General features: G+C 36.4%; 2 protein-coding genes across 2 annotated transcripts; both read left to right on the plus strand.

Annotated features, from left to right (window-relative positions):
* Positions 1-298: 298 nt before the first annotated feature.
* Positions 299-10,562, plus strand: LOC112050233 (organic cation transporter protein). The gene is made up of 7 exons (XM_024088452.2): positions 299-552; positions 6,366-6,468; positions 7,252-7,352; positions 7,887-8,038; positions 8,519-9,127; positions 9,433-9,614; positions 10,357-10,562. The coding sequence occupies exons 1-7, from the start codon at positions 374-376 to the stop codon at positions 10,525-10,527; spliced, it is 1,497 nt and encodes a 498-aa protein (XP_023944220.2). The 5' UTR covers positions 299-373; the 3' UTR covers positions 10,528-10,562.
* Positions 10,563-13,454: 2,892 nt separating this feature from the next.
* LOC112050234 (organic cation transporter protein-like) lies at positions 13,455-18,243 on the plus strand. The gene is made up of 7 exons (XM_024088453.2): positions 13,455-13,786; positions 14,111-14,213; positions 14,812-14,912; positions 15,219-15,370; positions 15,899-16,507; positions 16,970-17,151; positions 17,682-18,243. Exons 1-7 carry the CDS (start codon positions 13,611-13,613, stop codon positions 17,874-17,876), a joined length of 1,518 nt encoding a protein of 505 aa, XP_023944221.2. The 5' UTR covers positions 13,455-13,610; the 3' UTR covers positions 17,877-18,243.
* The last annotated feature ends 141 nt before the right edge of the window (positions 18,244-18,384 follow it).

An 18,384-nucleotide genomic window follows, 5' to 3' on the forward strand; every position in this document is an offset into this window, starting at 1 on the left:
TAGTGGACTATTGGAATAACCCCTCTCATTCTGAGAGGAGATAATGAGTATGAGGAGATTATGGGTTGATTATGGTGGCTAGCTTATAATATTATTAAAGAATAAAAAAAAAACATCATCATTTGAGACGGTCTTATGGGATATATTAAAATTTGTTGCTTGTCACTGTGATCAGATACGTATCATGATAACAGTGTGAAAAATGCAACACCTCGATAAAATATATATGTATTGCTATAAAGTTAATGCCCCAAAAACTGCAGCAGCACACAAAAACAGACCAACGAAATGATTGTCACCTTTGATAACGTACTCAATGTGGACGACAATTTTGTTATTCAATATAAAATATTTTATAAAAATATAAAGCAACATGGAAATGGATACAGTACATGTTGGTGATAAAAAAGTAGATTTAGACAGTGTTTTGGATCAGTTCGGACTCTTCAAACGGTACCACTTAGAAAGGATTGGCTTGATATCTCTGGCTCTCTTTGCCAATGCGGTGTACTCCATGAATTATGTGTTTGCCACGGAAGCTGTGTCATACAGGTATTACTTTTTTTTTATTTACGTGTAAACATTTGTGTGATGTGCAATGATCTACGGATCCGAGACTTGGTCGCTGACTATGGGCATTATTAGAAGGCTCATATGGGCGATGGAGTTTCTCTGCGTGATCTAATTAAGAATGAGGAGATCCGCAGATCAGGCCACGTAATTCGAAGAGCCGATGGACGCTGGGATCCCAACGTGCTGGAATGGCGACCCCGTACCGGAAAGCGCTGTGTTGGTCGATTCCTCTCTAGGTAGACTGAGGATATCAAGCGGGTTGCAGAGAACCGCTGGATGCTGGCGGCTCGAACCCGTTGTGCTTGGAGGTCCAAGAGGCCCGTGTCCAGCAGTGGATGTTTATCGGCTGATAAGGTATAAAAGATTGGCAGACAGCTAGATATAAATTTAAAATGAGCCATTATTACTGTTTTTAACTTTACATACAAGTACTTGCTAACAAAGTAGGATAAAAATAGTATTTTTCAAGCTAGATATAAAGGTTAGTAATTAAAGAGAAATCAAACAAGTAATCAGACGAGTATATATCAATATGTATATATTACAATTATATTATATTATATTTAACAGTGAGGTAGCATAGAGTTAATACCTAGACGTCCGCTAAGAACGGATTTTGTGGCGCATATATGCCGTACATATCGCAAATGGTTGTATGTAGGTTTTCCTTCACCGTTTGAGACACGTGATATTTAATTTCTTAAAAGGCACATAAACTGCTTACACAGCGCTACCGTCCGCGTTTCTTACCGGCCTCGCCGCGCGAGTTACGATGGCCTACATTATTTGTTGCGTAAGGCGTAATAAATAAGTGATATAAACAATAATTTATTTACACTAGTATTATTAAATACTAGTAATATACTGAGAATGCGATGTCTTTTAACCCGGCTAACCCCCGGCGCTCCCCGGTTCCCGGACCAGGCAATGTGACCGACGACTCTCCAGGAGAGAGTTCTCAGGACGCTGCCGAAGTTCATGCTACTGGAAACAGAAAATATGTGCAACAAGTCTTACATTCAAGTTTCTTCCAACGTGTACCTAGTTCGGTGAGTAATGTTGAAGAATCTCGTATCGTTGGCGAAAAAGCTGCACAAAATATAAAAACAGACAAATCAAACTACAAAAAACGTCCTATGACCAGCCCTACCAACAATTTCAATGTACAAAAACAGACCAAGTTTAATAGTAACTGGCTAAGTCAACCAATTCAAACCTCCAACTCTTTTGAAGAGTTGGATTTGGACGCTGAAGACAAAGAATCAGCTGTGCCAGCTGAGAAAATACCAAGGCCCCCTCCAATATTTGTGGATGGAGTAGAAAATATCACACCTTTAAAACAGCTTCTAGACCAATATGCAAGTAAAAATTATGAGCTAAAAATATTAAGCGGTAATAGAGTAAAAATTCTATTCAAAACTCAAGAAGTCTACAGGGAAGTAGAGAAACAGCTGGATACGAGAGGTACAGATTACTACACATATAAACCTAAACAAGAACGATCATTTAGGGTAGTCCTAAAGAAGATGCACCCTTCCACTGACTTGGAAGAAATAAAGGCAGCTCTGCTAGATCTTGGACACAAAACAGTTAATATCTGGAATATAAAACAAAGAATATCTAAGAAACCACTTTACATGTTCATAGTGGAACTATCTCCACAACAAAACAATAAAGAAATATACGACGTCAAAAGCCTTCTAAACTGTCGGATAACATTTGAACCTCCAAGACCAACCCGTCACATTCCACAGTGTGCTAACTGTCAAAACTATGGACATACCAAAGCATATTGTCACCGCAAGCCCAAGTGCATAAAATGTGCTGGGAATCACGCCTCAAAAGACTGCTTACGCAAAGAACGATCAGACTCAGTCAAGTGTGTATTATGTGGTGGAAATCACCCGGCAAATTACAAGGGATGCAGTGTCTATAAAGAACTACAGAAGCAGAAATATCCTCCTCTACGCCCTAAAAAACCTGCTACAGAATCAGGGCAGCCTAAAATACCAATCAATCCAATAACGCTGAGACAACAACAGCAAATGCCTGAAACGAGCTACGCAGATATCCTTAAAAACAAATCACAACCAAAAAATTATTCTAATATCCAAGAATCTTCCGATAATCCAAATGATATTAATAATGTAATAAATATGTTCAATCAAATCATGAATCAATTATGCACCGTGACAAATCTACTCACCAATTTAATGACAGTCTTGTGTCAAAATTCGAGCAACTCAAAATAGTCTTATGGAACGCAAATGGCCTGTCACACCATTCTTTAGAAGTTAAACTATTTTTAGAAACAAATGGCGTCGATATACTATTAGTATCGGAAACCCACTTCACACAAAAGAGCTACTTTAAAATCCCGAACTACAAGTTATACCATACAATGCACCCAGATGGCACAGCTCACGGTGGTTCCGCTATTTTAATAAAAGATAAAATCAAACACTACGCTACAAACTCGTACAGTACTGAAGAAATACAGGCGACTAGCATAATAATTAGTGACTCTAAGGATCAGCTCAATATAACAGCAGTATACATACCACCAAAACATAATTTAAAGGAAAGAGATTATTCCAATTTTCTTCAAACACTTGGTCACCGATTTATCGCGGGTGGAGATTATAATGCGAAACACACAGATTGGGGCTCAAGACTTACAACATCAAAGGGTAGGGAATTGCTGAAATCGATCAAGAGACTACAACTCGCCTTTTCGTCTACAGGTGAACCAACTTACTGGCCTGCTGATCCAAAAAAGAAACCTGATTTAGTTGACTTCGTAATCACAAAAGGAGTACCTGGCTCTAATGTAAGATGCTTTTCCTGTTACGATTTAACCTCTGACCACTCTCCTGTGATTGTGCTGTTAAGCTGTAAATTTTTACAAAATATAAGAACTTGTAAGCTGCATACGAAACAAACAAACTGGACAAACTTCAGAGAGATAGTAGAAAATTCACTTGATTGCGGAATACCTCTGACCTCTGATTCTGAAGTTATTCAGGCAGTGGAATTATTCAATAACTGCATTCAACAAGCAGCATGGTCATCTACTCCCGACTTCACAACATACACAGAAGACATGTACTTCTATCCAAAGTCCATTCTCGAACTAATAAAGAAGAAGCGCCAGGCTAGAAAAACATGGCAGTCTACAAAGTACCCACCAGATAAATTCAAATTCAATCAGCTCGCTTCACAATTAAAGGACGCACTCGCGGCTTTTGTTAATCGCGATGTTGGTATGTATCTGCGAAACCTTGATGCTACACAAGCTACAGACTATTCCCTCTGGAAAGCAACAAAAAAATTGAAAAGACCAATTGTTCATCAATCTCCTATAAAAAAAGCTGACGGCAGCTGGGCCCAAAGTGACCAAGATAAAAGCGTAACTTTTGCGAAACATTTATCTGGAGTATTTACAGCTCATGAGGGCTTCTGTTCAACTAAAGAAGCAACAGTAACTGAACTCCTGAACACACCCCACCAATTGGATCTGCCTATTAAGAAATTCAAAAAATCAGAAGTAAAGGCGGCTATCATGAGTCTTAAAATCCATAAAGCCCCAGGTTATGATCTCATCACGGCAAAAGCTTTAAGAGAACTACCAACCAAGGGATTAACTTTCTTAACACAGCTCTACAACTCTATCCTTTATAGAAACTTTGTTCCACCACAATGGAAAGTGGCAGAAATAATTCTAGTTCCGAAACCAGGTAAAGATCCCACAGATGTTAAATCTTATCGTCCTATCAGCCTCTTACCTCTTCTCTCTAAAGTCATGGAAAAACTATTCATAAAGAGGTTAATGGTAAAACTGATTGAAATCAATCTTATCCCAGAGCACCAGTTCGGATTCAGGGAAGGACACGGGACAATAGAGCAAGTACACAGACTAGTAGAGCAAATCAATAATGCTCTAGAACAGAAACTGTATATTTCAGCAGTATTTTTGGACATATCACAGGCGTTCGACAGAGTATGGCATGATGGACTCCTTTACAAAGTACACCTAAATCTACCTATCAACTATTTCAAGTTTGTAAAGTCTTACCTTGAGGAAAGGTATTTCTACGTAAAACATGGTGATAGCATGACTGAACTTTTCAAGATTAAAGCAGGAGTCCCTCAGGGCAGCATTATGGGCCCCTTACTGTATTTGATCTACACCTATGATCTTCCGAATGCAGATAATGTGGTCACCGGCACATATGCCGACGACACAGCCATTTTAGCAGCTGATGCAACTGCATCTGGAGCTTCTCTTAAACTCCAAGGAACTTTGAACTGTCTATCGAAATGGTTAAAGGACTGGAGAATAAAAGCAAACGAATCGAAGTCCGTACATGTGACTTTCACACTAAGGCGCGATACATGTCCCGAAGTGGAACTCAATCAAGTTAAGATCCCTCAGTCAGAGAATGTGAGATACTTAGGTATATATCTGGACAGACGGCTAACTTGGACGAAACACATCTTCACGAAAAGAAAAGCCCTTGGCCAACAAGTGAGAAAGATGTATTGGCTTTTAAATCGAAAGTCCCAACTATCGCTGGAAAATAAGCTTTTATTATACAAAGTCATACTTAAACCGGTATGGACGTACGGAGTGCAACTTTGGGGTACAGCATCAAACTCGAATTTAGAAATTCTGCAACGGTTCCAGTCAAAAATGCTGCGCATGATTACCAATGCTCCTTGGTACTTCAAAAATGATCGCCTGCATCGTGAACTAAAAATTAAGACTATAAAGACAGAAGTTGCACACTCACTGAAAACATACCAAATGCGTATTCGTAAACATCCAAATCAACTTGCAAGGAACCTAATGATGAAGAAACCTGGTACAACTTTCAAAAGGCTCAAGAGACGAGCACCACAAGATGTCATGAAATAGACACTACATTATTATATATGGGCAAATCACTGGATTTTGCACCTAACACGCCTTAATATAAATACTTAAAATCCCGCTGAATGTCTCAAGACAGATTGCAGGAATATTGAGAGATTAAAAAAAAAAAAAAAAAAAAAAAAAAAAAAAAGGCACATAAATGAATTCGAACCTACACCCTCCGACCCGAAGGCAGAGATCATATCCACTGCCATACATCACTAATAAAATAATTTAGTTTTATTGAATAGTTAATTTTCTGGAAAATTAAATTTTATATAATATTTTAGCCCAAATATTTTAGCACAGTACTTGTCTCATTTTTTCGAAATAAAATTGAGATACAAAGAAATAACCCATTCTCTACAATGATAATATTTTATCTTATTGTAAGTGTCTCAAATTTTATAATGTGATACATTATAATCAGTAAGTTGATACTTATTGTAATAAGTTGATACCCAAGTGACCTTCCGTGATTTATCCCTGAAGAATAAACAATTGCTAATAATATAAAAGTTACGTAAGTAAGTACGTAACACACACATTTATGTCTGCCGGCATCAAACGAGATAATGCAATGCAATAACAAGAACAAGAATAATTCGATTGATGTAAACAAACTAGTTTTTGCTCCTAAGCTAAGCTCCATGACGGCCTCCGTGGCGCAGTGTTATGCACAGTGGTTTTACAATACGGAAGTTCTGAGTTCGATCCCCAGCTGAACCGATTGAAGTTTTTTTAATTGGTCCAGGTCTGGCTGGTGGGAGGCTGGAAAAATTAATATGATGCGTTGACTTGATGATAAGAAGTTTTCAATGCCTTCAGACTTCCCTCATTTGGGATAATTTATCCTGATGAATTTCAATTTTTTTAGTTGCAAAGATGATTTGGAAAATATATCACTTTGTAAACGGTACAATTCTTCTTACAAATGCTCAGAATGGGTGTATGAAAATCCTGATAGTTTTTTCGCGTACGTAAGTAGTTTTATTTTTTTTTTTGTTGTTATTAGTAAATTGTTTCGTTTTCTGCTTTTAATTTGGATTATCCCTTCAAATATCGTCTTTACCAAATGTATTTGAATATTTACCTTGTCAAATTTAAAACCGGATACCTACTGAAGGTAGGTCTAGGCTTTGGGCATGATGATTTGAGGTTCATGAAATATCTGGTAGATATTGCTATAAGCAATAAGACCGCCTTTGCACATACTTGTTATCTATGTTTTCTTTTGTTTTCTTTGTTATTGTTTTTGTTCTGTGCAATAAAGTATAAATAAATAAATAAATTATATGAGAAATCATATCCCCAGATACCACAAAGCTGTCTAGATTTAGTCTAGTTTAAAGTTATTCTAAAGTCGCAAAAGACACTTTGATTTTATTTATAGCTAACAAATGCCCGCAAATTTATACGTTCAAATCCCGAGGAAACCGTTCATTTTTGAAGATAAAAGTCTTCTATCTAATGTCTACTATTGAAAGTCCTATTAAAATCGATTCTGCCGTTTCATGGATTAGCCCGGACAAACAGAAAGGCAGACAAATCTTGATTACGTAATATGTATCGTGTAAATATCTTGAAATCAAAATCAAAAAAATCACAGTTATTTTGAAACCGATACCGATTAATTTTATTGATATGTAAGGTAGGGTTAAGGGAAAAAGTGTAAATAAGTCAAAGCGAAGCTTGACCGGATCCGCTAGTTGCTATATTAATGATAATAAATATAGATTTTTGATATAAATTTTACTTTACAGTTTGATTTAGCCTGTCAAGAATGGAAGCGAACACTTGTGGGGACGGTGCACAGTTTTGGATGTATGTTTGGTTTGCTGCTCGTAGGTCCCATGTCCGATCGGTAAGAAAAAGTATTTATAATCTATGTATAAATTATCTAAAACTTCATCAAAATAGACGGATAGACCAATTTATTTTCATATTTATAATGTTGTTTTTGGTTACTAAAATATGGGTATCAAATTAATTATAGGACGTATCGCAAGGATTATCTACAAAAATACCATAAGTAGTAAACGGATTATTAGGTAGGAAGGTATCACTTTAAATAAAAAGAAAAATAAGACTAATTCACCATCGTTATTAAATTGTAACTAAAAAGTGTTAAAATAAATAATATAACAAATAAATAAACCCGACTGTGTAAAATATAAAAACTGAAAAGAAAAAAACAAGTTCAGTAATTGTAGAAAGTAGTAAATAATGGGATCCATTTATATAATCTAGAGTTCTAAACTAAACTAAACCTATCCAATATTTTGATAATAAAATGGCTGCTTTGTAATAACTTGATACACTTTTATACTATATTTTTCGCAGTCATTTGTTAAATTTATTTTTATATTTCACTTTTATTTCGTATCATTATTTTCAGGTTTGGCAGGAAACCTATAGCAGTGATTACTGGAGTTTTAGGCGCAGTATTTGGTACTTTGCGAAGTTTCTCTTTGTGGTACTGGTTCTATGTAGCGTTGGAGTTTATTGAAGGTGCTATAGGAGACAATGTTTCACCAATGTTTGTGATGAGTGAGTATACTTGCTTCGCCTCGTTGGTCCAGTAGTAAGATAAGAGTTCGGATTGTGAGGTTTTGGTTTGAGTCCACGGATTGGTTAGGAAATTTTGATTTTTTTTTCTTCCAAGAAATTCTCAGCACTGCGTTGGCATGGTTTGCTGTTACGCTCTCGTGTCTCGAAGAGCACTTTAATTTATAGATTTTGAATTATAATTTAGTAGTGAATGTTACATATTATCAGATATTGTCAGTATATCCAACCGGTATTAGTGCAACGTCTCTACATATACTAAAGTAATTTAGTAGCTTCCCAGATTGCTTTTCTATAACGAGAGATTATTAGGAACACCCTACCCCATTCAAAAGAGAGAGACTAGACCTAAAACTAGAATTCTAGACTAGACTAGGCTAATGATAGTTAAATGTATAATTGCTTTAAAATTCTATAACTTTAAGACGTTTATTTAATAAAAGGTTTTCATGTTTCTTTCAGCATTGGAACTTGTGTCAACAAAAAAGAAGCTATTGGCTTTCTTCACAGTAATCATTGGGTTCGTTCTCGGTGGAGCTACATTACCTTTAATAGCTTGGGCAACACCCAATTGGAGGTGGTTCCTCCGAGCCATATACTTGCCTGGCTTCTTATTCCTCGGCTACAAGTATTTTCTGGATGAGAGTCCAAGATGGCTTCTGACAAAAGGAAGGAAGGACGAGGCGGTGACGATACTCAAAAATGCTGCAAAAAAGAATAAATTAGCCATAGACACAGACTCTCTACAAAACCTTACATGTGAAGTTACTGAAAAAGTTCCCTTCACAGAATTGTTGAAACAAACGTTTATGTCCAAGAAACTGAGGAATCGATTCATTGTATGTTTGATATGGTGGACAACGTCAACTTTTGTCAACTACGGGTTGATGATCAACTCCGTTTCTTTGCAAGGAAACAAATATGTCAACTTCATGTTGGCAGCGTTAATTGATTTGCCGGGATCTTTAATTATTACTTACATATTAACGAATTGTAGGAGAAAATATCCATTGATGCTTTCGTTTTTCACGGGCGCTGCCTTGTGTATAGCACAACCGTTTCTACCGACACGTAAGTATTAAAAAAGTCGGTTAATAAGTAATTATTTATGTGCATGAAAAAAAATCCCTTAAATTTTGTCGCCAAAGCTTGCCTGCTTTCAATGATAGCAGCGTGGTAACTCTAAAATCCATATTCTTTTTCGTATATGGATGTAGGCCTGTTAAATAGCTTAATAGTGTACGTCGGTCGTTAGAATAGCTTGATATTGTAAAGCCTCAATAGATCGACGGTAAAGGGGTTGGAGGGGAACAGGAAACTTGTTTATATTTGCATAAAAAATATGATATTGGCAGAAAATTCAATATTTTTTTTAGATTTGCCATGGCTTTCAATTATGGTGTATATGGCAGGGAAACTGATGTGTACCTTCTACTTCTATATAACGTACATATACACCGCGGAGTTGTTCCCGACATATACCAGAAACTCTATGCACTCACTGTGTTCGTCTATCGGTCGCATCGGCTCCATTGTCGCTCCACAGACACCGCTTCTGGTATTGTATATTATGATTATGTTATTTAGTATGTTATGTTTATAAAATTATATTATACATCTAGAGGACCCAGTCAAGCTTCGATTTGACTTATTCAACTTGACAACTTTTACCTTTTCACGGCTAATCCACTGAACCAATTTGGATGAAATTTAGTCGTTGTCATCAACCCATATTCGAGCTCGAGTCTCCTCTCAGAATGAGAGGGGTTGGGCCAATAGTCCACCACGCTGGCACACGAATTAAGAAAATTCTCTTTCTCGGTTTCTTCACGATATTTTCCTTCACCGTTTGAGACACGTGATATTTAATTTCTTAAAATGCACACAACTGAAAGGTTGGAGGTGCATGCCCCGGACCGGATTCGAACCCACACCCTCCGGAATCGGAGGCAGAGATCTTATCCACTATATCACTGACTCACTGAGAAATTTAGTATAAAACATAAATCAAACCTTGAATTTAAGTTTTAAGAAAACATAAGCTTCTTTTTATCCCGAAATAATCGATGTAACCACCAATATGTGCCATTATTCTTCTTTAACGCGCTCGAGTTAATCCCGAAATTCCCTTTTCGGATTAACAGCTATAGGAAAATGATTTTTGTCGACAACTTATCTTCCTCTTCTCCTTAATCTTTACCACATCATAGATTATAGTCATAATTCTTTATTAGATCTAAAACAACAACCTTTGATTCTGAAGTTCTAGATAATGCCTATGATACTGGTTTGAATTTCAGGAGATGTATTGGCCCGGTCTACCCTCATTCGTGTTCGGGCTGGCAGCCTTCATCGCTGGCCTGACCACGCTCCTCGTTCCTGACATAGTCGACGACGCGCTGCCCGACACTGTTCACCAGGCAGAATTGCTCGGGGAATCGAAGTCTGTTGGGCTGACATTGAAAAATTAAATATTGTGAACATCAAATAAATATTTTATTTGTTATACTATTTGTTTGTAATAATATGCGGCTAAAAACTCTTTTTGTAAAATCGATAGTATTACTCACCTCACGATTGGTATGCATCAACGTATTGCGGTTCGCGTCAACACCCAAAAATTAGTTACTGTGCATAGGTTAACTTACAGGTCACCAACTTATTAAAAACATATTTTCATTAAAGTCAAAACAAAAATTAATTTACCATAATCGAGACAGAGCTGACCTAAAAGTCGAGGAGCAAAAGCCGGTAAACCAGGAAATGTTGAATTTGAATAATTCCATTAGTAAACTATAATAAATTCCCAGTTCGAATTTCCTCTTCCTCTAAATGTCACTTAAGCCGAGGTCGGTCCCCCAGGAGACCCTCTGAGGACGGTGTGTGTTATTAGACCACACGTTTAATTTAATTAAGAGAGTTAATTTAATCAGGAGATTTCAAACTTAATCACTGTCCGAGACCACACTGACCAGGGCAAATCTAACGAATCTAAAGTCACGTAGAAACCACATACATGTTTGAACGAAAGGGTCTCTCTATACATAAGTATACATAAGTATACCAAGATAATTTTATATATGTATACTGTGATAAAACCAATAATTTATATATAAATATATATCAGTGCCACTTTTCGTTATAATTGTATAACTCAAGAACGAGCTCACCTAGGCTTTGTTCGGACTATTAAGAAGATGGTGTATGTAAAGTTTGCACATAATCGCTCGAGAAGTTTTTCGTATACATTTTTCACACTAGCTTTACAGGTCCGCTAGTAATTATAATAAAAAACATGGGGAGAAATTGTATAGTCTTTTCTCTGATGGAGGCTACAGGAAACAGCAGCATTGATTGAGAAAAAAAAAATACCATACCTTTTTCTATCTTATCCAATATTTCCGTTTACAATTTACAAAAAAATTGCATCTGAATCATTTTAAATACTAAAACAAATTGCAGTATTTGATGATTCAGATGCCAGCATACGTTTCTTCTTTTGATGTAGTATGAATTTTGTATATATTGCCAGCCGTTTTCAACACGCTTAGACGAAAATATAATACATACGCTTGGGAGTGTGTGAGTATACTCGTATATATAATATACCATATCACACGAGGATAATCTTGATAAATATAACGACATTGAGACATCACTTAAAATATAAGCCATTGCAAATATAAACGACGTAACAAGGTGAAATAAAATACTTTTGGATATAAAAATATTTTTTTGTCTTTTGGAACCAAGTGTGAATCTATTTCGAGCACCAGGAGTTCCGTCCAAATACTATACATATTGTGACCGTGATAGCCCAGTAGATATGACCTCTGCCTCCGATTCCGGAGGGTGTTGGTTCGAATCCGATCCGGGGCATGCATCTCCAACTTTTCAGTTTTGTGCATTTTAAGAAATTAAATATCACGTGTCTCAAATGGCGAAGAAAAACATCGTGAGAAAACCCTGCATACCAGAGAATTTTCTAAATTCTCTGCGTGTGTGAAGTCTGTCAATCCGCATTGGGCCGGCGTGGTGGTTGGCCTAACCACTCTCATTCTGAGACGAGACTCGAGCTCAGCAGTGTCGATATCAACATGGGTTGATATCGACTATACATATTGTTAATAAAAAATACAAAATATTGCTACAAAGGCATCAAAATAACAGTAGAGTCATAGTTATGCAATGTTTAAATAGTAAATAAATAAATAATAGGTAATGAGTTAATGATTTTAAACTTATTTCGTGGTTGTTCATTATGAATGTTATTTAAACGGGTACATACCACGATAAAAAGACGAGATTTTTCCGTGGTTTGCACAATTCTACCCGGTGGTAGAATTGTGCAAACCAAGAGGGCGCCGCGATACGCATAATAAGAAAAGCGATGTGATGAGTGTGGTTTGCCTAAACAGCCAAAAACGCGAGGTTGTTGAAAAAAGAAAAAGAACAAGGAAGAGGGTAGATCGATTCTGCCCCTAACAGCTGACTTCACTTCTCCTCTCGCAACTTTAGTCCCGTCGTGACCACGATCCATGCAACTGGGTCGAAATATCGACATTAAAAATCTCGTCTTTTTATCGTGGTATGCACCCTTTTAAATAACATTCATAATAGGTAATGAGATTCCAATAATAACCAAATTCTTAAAAAAAAACAAACAGCAATATAATTTTAATTTTACAAAACTACGTTCATAAAAATAAACATAAATGGTAAAAATATGCAAATGACGTGTATGTAAGGTCTTCGCCATCAGTTTCAAATTAAAATAAACGTTCGTAAAACGATGTATAGATGTACACTTACACAGGCAATTAAAATCGTTTAATACTAACACCTAAAAAAGAGTGCCGAGGTGATGACCTTTGCCTTCGATTTGGAGGGCGCAGGTTCAATACCTATACCTTCAACTTTCAGTTATGTGCATTTAAGGAAATTAAACGTGTCTCAAACGGTGAAGAAAATGCATCGTGCTGCATACCTGCATACCTGAGAATTTACTTAATCCTCTAAATGTGTTAAGTCTGCCAATTGAGCCAGTGTGGCGAACTACCGGCCTTGCTCGTCTCATTATGAGAGGAGACTCGTGCTCAACTCATCATCATCAAAACTGGAAACATATTTTCATTTCTACATACAGTATCAGTTTACATTTTTTGAAAATCTAGGTACAAAATCATACACTGCGGGACTGATTTTTCTGTACCAACTTTCTTCCACAATAAATTTTGCAAGCTAAAAATTATTGATATACTATTAGGTACGGAGCTGGTAATAGGCAAAATACTACTACGTAAATAGTTTTAAGTTTGAACACACTATTACAAGTGGTTTTTAAAATAACTGAATGCTGTGAAACAATAAACTATATTATCTCATGAAGTCAATGTCCTTAAGCACATTTGATGACAAGACATTACAGGGTACAGAACTCTGAAAAGTAAACGTGCACATTTAATTCCCCAACATTCAAGTGTGCGTGTTTAAGTGAGATTGTTTATAATATTGTGATCGTGATAATTCAATTCCTATTGAAATTCATATTGAAATGGATACAAATAATGTAAAAGAAATTAAGAAGGTGGATATTGACAATGTCTTGGACAAGTTTGGAGTCTTCAAACCGTATCACATGGGACAAATCTGTTTGCTATTCATCGCCATGTACTTAAATGCTGTATACTCCATGAATTATGTGTTTGCTACAGAACAAGTATCATACAGGTATTTTTCTTAATTTTCCCTTTTTTTTAAATCTTTATTCTGTTATTTAAATTAACTAATTGGGAGGGCAATTAGTCATAAATACTGTGTTAAGAGTGAGTATGACATTAGTCAAATGAGCGCAGATCGAACCCTCGCAAAGCTGAATCTGGTCCCTTAGATATGGAGCTATAGATATTTTAATAACATAAAATAAACGGCTTGGTTCTTTTTTTATTGAAGTTACATTTAAAAGCCTCTTTCTGGATAGATATATCAGAGAATTGTATGACTTTGTACTAATATTACTGATTGTTTTATTTGGTTTTTGTTTTAATTTTCCAGTTGTAAAGATAATTTAGATAATAATTCACATTGCAAACCATCAAATTCTTCACACAAATGTCTGGAGTGGGTGTACAATAATCCAGATAGCTTTGTCGCGTATGTAAGTTAATTATTCTCTAGTAATAATCTTCGCAAATTAAATATGTACTTGTGTAATCTGTGAAATTAAAAAATGTTAAGTAAGTTTTTGGCCGATTTGAAAAATTATTTCAGTGTTAGATAGCTTATTTATCGAGGAAGGCTATAGGTTATATATTATCTCCGTATTCCTACGGGAACGGGAACCACGCGGGTAAAACCGCGCAGCGTCAGCTAGTATATAATAAAGCAACACTCTTGTGGGGTTTTCTTAATATTAGAGTCTGTCTTCCGAGCTGGTGGTAAAGAATAACAACAAACAAAGAAACTAGTTTGTAAATGTACTTTTATAATCAATAATATGCTTGCGATTGACTACTACAATGATGCATAATAAAAATAAATATGAAGTAAGACTTACATATGAAGTGCTTGTCTAGAAAATCTTTGTACTTGAAAGAGTTAAAATTGCAGGCAGAAAACAGAAATGTTCGTATAAGAAACGTCAAAACTAATATTTTGGGGCACCTGAATGTCAACTACGTAGGGGTTTCACAACGTCTCTGTTCTTAAGACAACTTGAAATATGTATGTATTACAAGCGTTTTGTAAAATTACAGTTCGAATTAGCGTGCCAGGAATGGAAAAGGACTCTAGTGGGGACGTTGCACAGTTTTGGATATATGTGTGGCTTGCTCCTCATTGGACCCATGTCAGATCGGTAAGTAAATTATCTTGTATCTTCTGTACTGCCCATAAAAGATTCTTTCCTTGTGCGGATCTAGCTAGGTCGCCGTGCTTTGCTGTCTTTTAGTTCTGGAGTACTATAGAGTACCTATGACTTGGCCCATGAAGGATCTGGACCATATTATTCTCAAGCCTACTACTAATACAAAATCACCCGGTAGCCTTTTGTTTTGTTTCACGTCCAGAGCTTTGTGAACTAGTGATTAATAAAATCAGAACATATATTGATTTGATTTTCAGAATTGTAAATTTTGATATTTCTAATAATTGGCATTTACAGGTTTGGCAGAAAACCGATTGCAGTTACGATAGGCGTGCTAGGAGCAATCTTTGGTATCTTGAAGAGTTTAGCTCCGTGGTACTGGTTCTACATAGCGCTGGAATTTATAGAAGGTGCTTTCGGAGATAACGTTTCGCCGCTGTATATATTGGGTAAGCAGTAAGTTGTTTTAACCTTAAGTTGACCGTGGAAAATACTCTAACTTCGCACTTTAATCGTTTTATATAATTACAAATTATGTAGTATGTAACAGTTGGTGCATATGCTAACGAGAGTATTTACACAAAAGCCACGCTATAATGAGAATTAATTAGTAGCTTATCTCATAAACATATTACGTTCGATACGAATATAATAGATCTGCCGTTAATGGATGAGGACTTAGACATACCGCGGCTGAATTTTTGCTGCACATCAAAAGCCGTGCACATTGAAGGCTTACGTGCAGCTGTGCAGCAAAAAGTCGAGCTGACATATTCTTATAATAAATATCAAGTATCTGCAGATATAATCGACCTGGGAATTGCTCATAATGTCATTCCTCCACACAACTATACAGATTTACTTTAGTCATACTTAAAACACTCACAAGCAATTCATCTTGCAAAGAAGAAATCGGTTTGCCAGTTCAGATAGTACATGCAACCCGATATATTTTTCATTAATTTTATTTCTTTCAGGATTAGAATCGATATCATCAAGAAAAAAGGTATATCTCTTTATGTGTGGCAGCATGGGCCACATCCTGGGTGGAGCCGGGCTAGCTGCCGTAGCATGGCTAGAACCTGATTGGAGATGGTTCTTAAGAGCCATTTACATTCCTGGATTAATTTTCATTACTTACATCTACTTCCTTGACGAAAGTCCAAGATGGCTCTTGACAAAGGGAAGAAAAGATGAAGCTATAAGTATAATCAAGAATGCAGCAAAAAAAAATAATTTAGAATTTGACAAAGAATCACTAGAAAATTTATCTTGTGATGTAGATGTTAAAGTATCATTTCCAGAATTGTTAAAACAAACGTTCAAATCCAAGAAACTGATGAAAAGATTTATGGTTTGCCTGATTTGGTGGACGACGTCAACTTTTGTCAACTACGGGTTGATGATCAACGCGGTTTCTTTACAAGGAAACAAATATATTAACTTCATGCTGGTTTCGTTAGTTGATATTCCAGGCTGTTTTATAATAACCTATGTATTGGCTAACTTTAAAAGGAAGTACCCTTTGATGCTTTCGTTTATGGGCGGGGCTATTTTGTCTATTTCGCAACCATTTCTACCAACAAGTAAGTTTATCCATACTAATATAATATATAATAAAGAGGTAAAGTTTAAAGGGGGCAATCTCTAGATGTACTCAACCGATTTTGAAAGTTCTATTACCACGAAAAAGTCACGTTATTCGTGAGTATCATAGGCTACATCAATTTATCCCCGTTGTCTCACGGGAAAGGAAGCTATGCGACTGAAACCGCGGGGTGTCTGCTAGTCTACGAGTAAATATAAAATTTGACCAATCACATATATTATTAACGTGTAAAGTCGTACACATCTTCATAGCTGTTCTATCATTATAGCAAAATTTCGAGACACTCATTTAAGAAATAAAAGAAATTAGGAAATGTTATATCTTAAGAAATAACAAAGCAAACCTTTTGTAAAACAGTCATGTTTTCGTACGTTGTAGTCAGTGGGTGTTCCTTGCGAGTTCCTTGTTCCATTTATTATTATTTGAAATTGATTTTTAGATCTGCCATGGCTATCCATCACGTTCTACATGGCTGCGAAACTGATGTGTTATTTCTATTTCTACACCACCTACATGTACACCATGGAGCTGTTCCCGACATACACCAGGAATTCGATGCACGCCTTGTGTTCGTCTATCGGCAGGCTGGGTTCCATCATAGCTCCACAAACACCACTTCTGGTTATATTTTTTGTTTATATTATAAGAATAAATTTCTGTTCTTCAGTCTCGCTACTACCTACTTGAAACGTCTATTCTTAACGTCCTGGAACTCGCGTCAGTCAATTGAATTAGCGATTATTATTAGGGTTGAATGCCCACAAGATAAAACGGGACCCTATTACTGAGACTCCGCTATTACGAAAAAATGCATTAATAAATACATGTATATACAGGAAACAACTATTGGAACACAGTTTAACATTTTTATTAGTATATGTTTTAAGTACGTCCGCGACTTCGTCCACATCAAATTCAATTTTTCACAAATCCCCCAGGAACCATGGATTTGTCCAGGATAAAATGTCTTTATATTAATCATATTGTCTTGAGCACTTAAGGCTCTGGGCGCTTAAGTGGTTACAATATAACTATTCGAATGTTGTGGCAACACCACCCCTTTGACTAGTACAGTTACGCAACCAATAATCTATCGACGACAAAAAGACACTTAAGCCGCATAATAAAGACACGTATTGTTTATCTTCCAGAGGGTGTATTGGCCGGGCCTGCCGTCGTTCGTGTTCGGCCTGGCAGCCCTGGTGGCGGGCCTGTCGACCTTCCTCATGCCCGATATAGGCGACGATGCACTACCCGACACCGTGCGACAGGCTGAAGCACTGGGCAAACAAAAGAAAGCCACCGGCCTCGATAACGAAAACGGGGTTGAAGTGAATCAAATTTGAAAGTCGATAAACGAGGTCGATAAACTGACATCTTGAACATCTCCTAAACATGGACATACCTTTCCAGTATATTATTTAGAGTTCCGTATCAAGGAAAAAACGGTACATCAAGGATTGCTTTCTGACTTCCAAGATCCTATATCTCCGGAACGCGTTGAGTTTCGATTTCTTATTAAAACCATATTATATTAATATACATATCTCGCTTTTAAACTGGCTGTATGATAAACTTAATTGCATATCTTAATGTAATGTGTAAATGTAATGTGTAATTGTAATTTGTTAGAATACTTAATCCTTATCTTTACGTGTACAAAATATTTAAATAATTATAAACATAACACACCAGTTTAAAGATAAATTGTAACATCAAAACATCGTGTTATTATTAAACTTGACACCCCTGTCTTCTTTTGGCGACGGCCTTGTGTGTTGTTTAGTGGACAACCAAACGAATCATATTTCTATGGATTCGTCCATCAAAGATGGAGAAATAAGTCAAGTCATC

Source organism: Bicyclus anynana, chromosome 6, assembly GCF_947172395.1.
Source record: "Bicyclus anynana chromosome 6, ilBicAnyn1.1, whole genome shotgun sequence".
NCBI classification, from domain to species: Eukaryota; Metazoa; Arthropoda; class Insecta; order Lepidoptera; family Nymphalidae; genus Bicyclus; species Bicyclus anynana.